Source organism: Fringilla coelebs, assembly GCF_963513975.1.
Source record: "Fringilla coelebs genome assembly, chromosome: 1".
Classification (NCBI taxonomy): domain Eukaryota; kingdom Metazoa; phylum Chordata; class Aves; order Passeriformes; family Fringillidae; genus Fringilla; species Fringilla coelebs.
The window spans coordinates 150,787,637-150,797,083 of NC_140028.1; the positions used below are offsets into that span (position 1 = coordinate 150,787,637).

Genomic DNA, 9,447 nt, shown 5'->3' on the forward strand with positions numbered 1-9,447 from the left:
AATTTGGACAATTTGGATTAGGACGATATGAGACAATAGAAACAAAGAGTTATGGGGAGTCTGGGTACCTTTTTCTGGGCAACATAAGCCTGAAAAAGGACACAGGTTAACAAAGGATTAACCCTTAAAAGCAACAGCCTGTTCTGTATTCATACACCTCATACATGATGCATAAGTTCCATTCAAACACAGGATTCTGGCTGGGCAGTGTCAGCTTCTTCCTCTTAAGCCTAACTGCGTTTCCATGGCTGAGCAAGGCAGGAAGAAGTTCCTTCTCCTGATAGTGGGGCAATAAATTCTTTTTCTCTGAAAGATTTAGGTGTCCTGTGGCTGCTATCTCCCTGTGAGTCCTTTCTTTAAAAAGTACCTTACATAGCATAGTTTCTATTTTAACATTATGTTATAACCTAAAACTATATTTAACACACTACTAAAAAAATTAACACAGCATAACTTTCTAACACAACACATATAATATTCATTTTAATAGCTGCGAAAAACCAATCATAAAATACGCATTTTTCACAAGGTTCAACATTTCCAGTGATGAAATATTCCCGAATATCTCCTCCACGCCATCCCTGGCTCCAGCCAGAAGGGCTCCAAGGCGGGGTCACCTGGAGCAGGTGACACAGGAACTCACCCAGGTGGCTTTGGGATGTCCCCAGAGAAGGAGACTCCACGCCCTCCCTGGCCAGACCTTTCCAGCGCTCTGCAGAAAGAATTTCTCGCCCGTTTTGAGGCAGAATTTCTGGTGTTTACGTTGATATATTTTAATTGCAAACGTGGAGCTGTAATTGTCACCACCCCTGTGACCTGCCAGGACCTGCTAGGTCCCGGCAGCGCCGCGCTGTTCCCCCATGGCGGGAACTCCTGCCCGCGCTTCCCTCACCTCCCCCGGCCTACCCGAGCCGCGTTCCCGAGGGCACGGGGAGGGGGCAGCGGGAGGGTGTCCCCGGCTGTCCCCGGTTCCTGCTGGGCAGCGGCGGGAGCGGAGAAGCGGCCCCGGCTCCCGCTGCGGGCCCGATGCGGTGCCCATGGCAACGGGAGCGCGCGCGCGCCCTTCCCCTCAGCGCCGCCGCCATGATGGCTCCCCCTCACACCCCGCTCCCCGCCGCCATTCCCGCTGAAGGCTCCCCCTCACACCCCGCTCCCCGCCGCCATTCCCGCACCGATCCCGGCCCCTCGGCTCCTTCTGTCCCCTTCGCGGCGGTATGAACAGGAAAAGGCACCGGCGCCTCTCCCCATCTGTGTGGGAGTAGCAAAGGGCAGTAGGGTGAGAGCAGGTGGGAGTCAAGGAGAGCACCAAGCTGGGAATTCCCTTTCCCTCTTCAGGGGATTTTTATTCTGCTCACGCCATCCCTCTGTTGGGGATGGGAGCCCCCCGCCAACAAATCCATAGGCGAACAATTATTACCTCCACTGCTCGCTTTTATTCGTGTTTAATCCCCCCCTGCTCTGTACAACAGGTCACAGAGAGGGAGGTGCAGTTTGTACCTTGTACAGGTAACATCTGAGACTGTCACCATGGAATGTCAGCTGACAGGAAAATATGTGCTTTTTTAGAAATTGGGTTTTATTTTCGTGACTGCTGTTGGAAGTACAAGGAGTTTGAGTGTAAAATAACTCACAGACAAGGATTTTAATACCTTAAAGGTGATGGGGGGCTTTTCCAGATATAAATGTTTTAAAATTTTCTCTGGGGAACGGTACTGCAGAAATCAGCTAGATCGTACATTTAAAGCATTAAACCACCAAATTAAAGTTTAGTTTTCACAATGTGTATTTTAAATGTTACATTTAGATGTTACTCAGAAGAACACCCTAAATAAAGTTACAAAATATCATAATCCAAGGGTCTGATATAGCAAAAATAGGGAGCCTGTGTCTTCGTTAACAATGAATAAATATAACATTTAAATAGCTGCGACATACTTATTTCTATGCTTTAAATAAAAAATATAGATGTTTATATAGCTCTCAATATTTTAGAAGTCATTTAGTGCTACAGGAAGCTTCTAAATTACAAAGTTGGAGGCAGAGGATAGAAAATGACAGCAAGGCGTTCCTGACATTCCCTGACAGAAGTCAGTTCAGACATGATGGTTTTGAGCAACAACAGCAGAAGAAATCAGTTTCTCCTGATTTAGGAAGTTTTAGGACTGAGCTGAAGGGGAAGATAAGAGGGATTGCACTCCACGATATCCCTTAAAAACTGGGATGTGGTGGCATCAATCAGAGAGACCCAGATCCCAATAGCCACAGGTCACATTCTGAGGCTGCCAGGTTCAGCACAGTGTACCATACACAAAAAAGAACAATTCTCTAATGCCATGTATTATTTGTTTTCTTCAAGAACCCCTCAATAGGGGCTTTGGAGCTGCAGTACACAGGCCACCACCAGGACAGGGATTTCAGACAGCTTCCCACTATTCCTTGGGCTTCACCACATACTCCCTGAACATGGAATACAGCACCCCTGCAGGATAGGAAAAAAAGCACAAATAAAGAACTGTGTTAAATTAGAAATGATGGGTTTAAAAATCTGACCAGTTCTCAGCAAGACAGAATTTCCCTTCCCCCTCAGCTGCATTTTTTTTTTTAATAAACACTACAAAATTCTTCATATACAGAGAAACTGGGAATGAAAAGATACAATTTATGAAAATACAGATCCTGAGCTAATTCTAGTTGATTTTGTGGTCAAAGTCAAGCTTTTCTGATGTCCCTGCTGGGAATGCAGTATGGACAAACAGTGTGTCATGGGATGGACATTTACACACAGAAGAGACCTGGGATGTACAGATCAGGGGCACAGTGTCCCTGTACATTCAGAGATACAAGTCCAGTCCTGAAAAAATACATGCATATAAATATATATTAAATATATCTATATATATTGCATACAATATATGTATATATATTGAATACATGTATCTATACACAAATATATACATATAAATATATATATATAAAAATATGTAATACCATAGTCTACACATGCTGTAGATCTTCCAATGCATTAAATTCAGAAACAACAACATATTTAATGTCAGGTGAATGTTTTCTTTTTTTGGCCTGTAAGAGGCAGAGATGCAGAACCTCACATTACACATCCAGACATAATCGAAACTGCTACTCTGAAATTAAATACTTAAATACATAAAACCAGATTACTCCAGCAAGGCTGATTGAGTAAGCAAGGTTCCAGTAAGGAGCACAAACATCCTGAAATAAACATTCTGGATGCTTCCACCCAACCAGGCCAGCTCTGTTATCCAATGGAGAGATCCAGGACGCTCTCCATGGTTTGGCATTCCCAAGGACAGCTCCCATTCCATACGTACCACACGTCAGGGCTCCCACGGCGAAGCCCTGGGCTGCCACACGCATGTGGATCAGGTGAAGGGACAGTTTCATGTCACCTCTGTGCTTCAGCTTGTACAGCCCGTAGGCAACCACGGCAGTGAAGCCAGCCATCCCTGCAAGGCAACGAGAGCATCCTTCTGAGTGGAGATCCAGGGCACCAGGAGTGAAGGGACCCACCTAAACAAAACAGCCTGTGAACCACGGAGCTGTTTGGGTTGGAAAACACCCTTAAGATCACTGAGTCCAACCATTCTGCCACAACTGCCAAGGCCACAAGGCCACCACTAAACTGTGTGTGGAAACTCAGAGCACTGGGAATATTTCTGTGTCTGCTCTGGGGTGTCCTGACCCCAGGGCAGCACTGACTCTCACCCTCACTCATGGAGAAAGTTTCCCAGACTTCAAGATAGACTGGAAGCCACAAAAGTGTGCAATAGATTACAGAGAGCAGTGTGGGTGTGTCACTGGGTGAGAAATTGAGGGTTTGGGGTTTTTAGTGTGCTGTGGATGGCAGCAAGATGGAGGGCACAGGGTGTCATCCTGGGTTTCTTCCTCATGCTTCTTCTTCCTCCTTCTCCATGGGTTTGGGTGGCATTTTGTAATTGGGCAGAAGAGTCTGCACTGGGGCTCTGTGGGATCAGTTATTGGGTTAAAAGGGAAAATAATCCAGGTGTCAGTTCTTTATTGGACAGTTCAGTCTTAAAAGGCCTTGGAACAAGAGATTGTTGGCCATTTTGTGCCTTCTAATGAAAAGCTGCTGAACTCCCAGCAGTGAGACTCTTTTACTGATAAGAAATAATAAACAGCTGAGTGTGAACATGAACTGCTGTCTCAAGTGCCTTCAGTCCAGACCCAGAGAAACCAATGACCAATACCCTGGCAAGTGGGACCCCCACAACCGTGTCCCCAAGTGTCACATCTATACCGTTTTTCAATCCCTGCATGGATGGTGATTCTACCACGGCTCTGGGCAGCTCTTTCCTTGAAGAAATTTTTCCTAATATCCAGTCTAAACCTCCCCTGGCACAACCTGAAGCTATTCTCTCTCATCCTAAAATAAGCTTGTTTTGGTCTAACCACTCTGGTTTTGTGCAGTGATAAATCCTAGCCCTGGTTTCACTCCAGTGCCCCCTCATTCAATGCACGCATCAGAGCAGGGAAGAGCAAGAAACTTTCATCAGCATCAAAATGCCAAAGGATTTTGGCATTACAGCTCAAGGTGTGAGAATTCCCTGGATATTGTTCAGGCAGCACCAGGGCTCCTCGCACCTCCTTTCCTGCAGAGACACTCACAGCCAAGACCCTCACCCAGCTGATGCTCAAGACTCTCAGTGTGTGTATGCTCCCTGATGTATGCACTGGCCTGCTGCAGTTGCTATTTTGGGTGTTCTCACATTTGGCCAGGTGCCACCAGGACAGGACAAGTCAAATGTTATTGTCCCCAAGCTGTGAGGAGGGAGGCTCCACCAGGTCTCTTTCCCAGGGCCAGAATTCACTGACAGTCCTTCAGCAGAGCAACCAGCCCCAGCTTTGCTCCAACACTGATCCCTTCACAGAATAGACAGAGAAATGCATGACCTTTTCCAATTCCATCTATTTCATTCCATTTTTAGGATTATTTGCACGGTTCATAGGTACATGCCAAGTTTTAAGAGCTGTGTATATTTTACTGAGCAGAGCACGGGCAGTTTGTCTTCCTTGAGCCAGAGCATTACCAGTGCCACCAGAAAGCTGTAAACACTTAATTCACTCTCATTAAATACCAATTAATAGTTTTAGGGCCTTCAGCTCTGACACAGGTCAAAGGTGAGTTCTGCCAATCTGCTTCGGGGAACTGGAACTCCTGGAGTTCATGGTACAGCCCAGCAAGGTGGAGACAAAGTGCAGTGAGCACGGAAGCCGTGACGGAAATGTGCTGGCAAACGCTTGGAACAGTTCAACCCGAGTGACCCCGCTGCTCTCCATTTAAGGTGGCTGGAAATCAAAACGTGTCTCCCTGCTCTCCTCAGAAGCATTTTGGGAGCCTCAACAGAGAGGCTGAGAACTGAACAACTTCCTCAAGCTGGAGTAACATAAAAGTTACTAAAAAAAAGTATTTTAAACCAAGCAATGGCAGCAGAGGCCTGAAACATTTACCAGACAGGCTGTAATTTAAATCTTTCTAGTTTGTATTTTTACAGCTTTTAAGTCACTTTGTAGTGGTCACATAATTCCCAGGAACTGTGCTCCAGAACAGCTGCATGACACACTCCTTAACCACTTGACAGCATCACCTTCACATGTTTTCTAGCCTCACCTAAAAAGCCTTTCAGGGTTTGTTGGTTTGGGCTTTTTTCTTATACTTGTAGGTTCTGATTTTTTTATTTAAGGTAAGAGACCTCATTAATTTCCCTCTTTCTTTTAGGACAACTATTATGGGGAGGTAATTTCTAAGTAATTTCCTGTTTACAGAAAAAAGGTGAACAGTAACGGTGTTTCCCATATCAATTGTGCAAACACATTTCTCCATTTTTGAACTCACCAATGGGCACAAACGGCGTCTCCTTAAACTTTTTTATCAGCTTCGAGGTCTGGCTGGTCTCTGTCTCATAGTCAGGGTAAACAGATTCCTGGCTGGGTGACATTGTGGCTGGGAAGACAAAGAACCTCCCTTCAGGTTTTGGAAACCCCAAATAAAGAGAATCTTTAGGGAAAAAAAATCCCTTATCACAAATATCCAGTTACTGAGATATAATAACAGGTGCCGTGGACAGATGGTTTAATTCGAGTGAAGCCTTGAGAAGCAGGACTGTGCTTACCAGGAGAGGTATGAATGAAACAACACCAAAAAAAAGTAGGAGAGCAACAAATTTCTGCTATCCAGAGATGGCAGTGACCCCCCCTCTCCCCCATGCTCACAAGCAGCCACAGAAAGCTTTGGTCACTGCCTGCCTTTCCTTTTAGGAATTCCACGCCTCACCACTCTGCTTGGCTTTCGCAGGCTGGTCCTTTATGGCACTTCTGACCTCAGCAAAGTTCACTTTTCTCCCCTCATTCCCTGCCAAGAGCAGCAGCCACAGCAGTTGGGTTGGGAAGCACGAGCTGCTGCACAAGGTCAGCCCTGTCTGGCAGCTCCTCGGTCACCACAGCCTATCCCACAGCAACGTAATTCCAAATTCCTGGTGGAGGACACAGGGATGGAAAACAGCCACCACCAAGGACCTGAGCAAGTCCTGAGGCACTCAATAGGTGCAGACTCGTGAGGGTCACATCAGGAGGAGAAGTCATCCACAGGTGATTCCTCACCTTCCCCCAAGGAAAATAAAAAGCAGCAACAGCTTGAGAAGGGCTCCACTCACAGAACCATCATCACCAAACTGAGACCATCCTCCAGAACTTCCCAGCTTTTTGTGTTGGGAATTGCAAGGATTACACCAAGACCTGTTCCCTCCTCAGTGCTCGGCCTAAGCCTCACTCAGTTAGTGACAATTTCTGCCAGTGACACCACAGAAGGCCCTGCCAGAAAAATCTCTACTGCTAAAAAAATCTCTACTGACACCAATGGCAAAACACAGCTCAGGGGCACTTAGAAAGGCTCCAAGCTCTCAGACTAAACCAAGAGGAATTTCATTAAGCAGGTGCCAGTAACCTTAGGCAGAAGAGACATTTCAAAGGTGGCCATGCTCCCTGGTTACGCAGCATTTCGAGCACACCCATGTGAGCACACTGAGTGATTCTCAAATCATTTCCTCTGCAAGGCAAAAGGATTTGGTCTCTTTATCTCTCTAGGATTTGGCCCGTGCTATAACCACTCTTATTCGCTGAATGAAAACTATAATTTTATCATGACTCATTCAGAGAAGGTAACAAGAGCTCTCCATCACTCAGCAGAGGAGGAGACAGCCAGATGTGAGATTTACACAAGAAAATTATATTAAAAGTGAAACAATTCATCCACCACGGGAAGTTTCTGTGACCTTCAGCTCAGACCAAGATGGGGGCACGGGGCAGAAGAAACTGGGTGAAACACACAGCCTGGCTGCCCTGACCTTGCCGAGATCGAACAGGGAGGTCAGGGCACCTGTGTGACAAGTGTCACCCGAGGGGGAGGGACACCGAGGGAGGACCACGGGCGGGAAGGTGACAGGTCCCAGCATCCCTCCCGGCAAGGGGGAGGCCCTGGGTACCCCCAGGCTGTCTTCCGCCTGCCCAGCTCCACGTGGGGATCCTTCCCCACTCCAGCCCCAGGCCCCCGCAACCCACATGGGCACTCTTCCCCACTGCGGCCCCAGGCACCTTCACCGCACTCCGGCCTTCTGCCCCACGTCTCCACACGGGGCCTCTGCTCCACTCCTGCCCCAGTCACCTTCCCCCCACATGGGAGCCCTTCCTCGCTCCAGCCCCAGGGACCCGCACGGCCCTGCAGAGCTCGGGCTGTGTCCCCGGCGGTACCGCGGGTCCCGCCCGCCCCGAACCCGGCTCTCACCGCGCTGATCCGAAACCGGCCGGCGTCTGCCGCGCCCGGCCCCGCCCCTACCTCTTATTGGCGGCTTCCGCCCCGCCCCTCCGCCGGGACCACAACTCCCAGCGTGCCCCGCGCCCGCGCGCCCGCCGACAGCCAATCCGGAGCGTGGCCGCGACCACCGCTTCCTTATACGGGCGCGGGGGCGGGGCGGGCGGTGACGTCAGCGCGCGGCGCTCCGCATTGCGGCGGGGAGGTGGTGGCGCGGGGCGGCCGGCAGGGGGCGCTGCGGGGCCCAGCCCGGCCTCAGCCCCGGCCTCAGCCCCGGCCTCAGCCCCGGCCTCAGCCCCGGCCTCAGCCCCGGCCTCAGCCCCGGCCTCAGCCCCGGCCTGCGCGGTACCGAGGGCCGGGCGGGGGCTCCGGGTCTGGGTTAGCCCCCAAAACAGCGGCTCCGGCATCGTTTGCAGGGCGGAAAAACGCCCCGGTGGTTCTGCAGCTTGTCTCCTTTTCGCTTCAAACACTTCCCGTGTTGTCACACTGTGACGTGGAGTCAGATGGAGAGGGACTGTTGGTAACACCACGGAGTGATAGGACAAGGGCGAGCAGTTTTAAAAAAAAAGGGGAGAGCTTTAGATTAAATATTGGGAAGAAATTGTTCCCTGGGAGTTGGTGAGGCCCTGGCACAGGTGCCCAGAGCAGCTGTGGCTGCCCCTGGATCCCTGGAAGTGTCCAAGACCAGGCTGGCTGGGGCTTGGAGCACCCTTGGACAGTGGAAGGTGTCCGTGCCATGGCAGGGGATGGGATTGTACAGAAAATCCCTCTGGGAAAAGGCAGTGTCCATGGAGGAGGCAGAGGATCCTGCAGCTCCATTCAGTAAAGGGAGAGAGGCCCTGGGGCACATCCCCGCGGGGTTTTCTCTCTCTCCAGGTTCCGGAGGGCACAGCCTCCTTTCATCCCAAACTCCTCCGCTCGGTGCCCTCTGCCTTTCCCCTCTGGCTGAGGTACCAGCAAGGTGCAGCCTTCCCGAACCGCCTGCCACATGTCCCCCCTTGAACAGGTTATGTATCGCAAAGTTCAGAAACTCGGGGTTGTGCGGCCCCATTTGGCTGTTTCAGGAGTCAAACTGCCCGGGCTCTGGAACAAACCTGCGGCTGAAGTTGTAGAGACTTCTCAAAGCCACTAGCAGCCATCCCCTCACCCGTGGAATTGTTTGTAAAGACATCAGCTCACATCTTCCCTATTAGATGAGATGGTCTTTAAGGTCCCTTCTAACCTAAACACTGTGGGAATCCTTAAAGTCAGAGGGTTTTGGGAAAGCTGCAAAAGGCAGGCCACAGAGACAGCGGAACTGTGATTAGAGCTAAGCTGTAGCCATAAGATTTGTCAGCAGAAAAATTATATAAGATGTAGAAAATAAAGACAAATAGAACAATAGTCTGTGTATTAGCACATCTAAAATAACTCCCTCAGCTACAAAAAAGTATATCTAGTGATATTATTGTATATCTAGAGATATATAGTATCAACTCTAACAGTGTATCTAGAGATATTAAGAAGTTCTAAGCTTTATACTGGAGCTCTGTGCATTGTATCTCAAAGCTTACAAGGAAGTATTGTATTCAAAATAAGCAAGCATT

The 9,447-nt window shown here is 49.1% G+C and overlaps 1 protein-coding gene across 3 annotated transcripts; it reads right to left on the reverse strand.

Moving 5' to 3' along the window:
* Nucleotides 1-1,453: 1,453 nt before the first annotated feature.
* Nucleotides 1,454-7,876, reverse strand: HIGD1A (HIG1 hypoxia inducible domain family member 1A). Of its 3 annotated transcripts, none has more exons than XM_084210024.1 (4): nucleotides 7,645-7,665; nucleotides 5,891-5,998; nucleotides 3,348-3,482; nucleotides 1,454-2,479 (listed from the first exon to the last, which is right to left on the reverse strand). In XM_084210024.1, the coding sequence occupies exons 2-4, from the start codon at nucleotides 5,991-5,993 to the stop codon at nucleotides 2,430-2,432; spliced, it is 288 nt and encodes a 95-aa protein (XP_084066150.1). In that variant the 5' UTR covers nucleotides 5,994-5,998; nucleotides 7,645-7,665; the 3' UTR covers nucleotides 1,454-2,429. The 3 variants fall into 3 exon arrangements, with proteins under 3 accessions (XP_084066150.1, XP_084066149.1, XP_084066148.1); XM_084210023.1 differs by lacking the exon at nucleotides 7,645-7,665 and adding an exon at nucleotides 6,329-6,510; XM_084210022.1 differs by lacking the exon at nucleotides 7,645-7,665 and adding an exon at nucleotides 7,835-7,876 and having other exon boundaries at nucleotides 1,455-2,479.
* Between the last annotated feature and the right edge of the window lie 1,571 nt (nucleotides 7,877-9,447).

Coding starts and splice junctions, on each gene's coding strand:
- HIGD1A (XM_084210024.1), bottom strand. CDS start 5,993: ATGTCACCCAGCCAGGAATCTGTTTACCCTGACTATGAGACAGAGACC. Junction 3,483..5,890: donor GACGCCGTTTGTGCCCATTG/GTGAGTTCAAAA, acceptor GTTGCCTTGCAG/GGATGGCTGGCTTCACTGCC. Junction 2,480..3,347: donor CGTGGGAGCCCTGACGTGTG/GTACGTATGGAA, acceptor CCTATCCTGCAG/GGGTGCTGTATTCCATGTTC.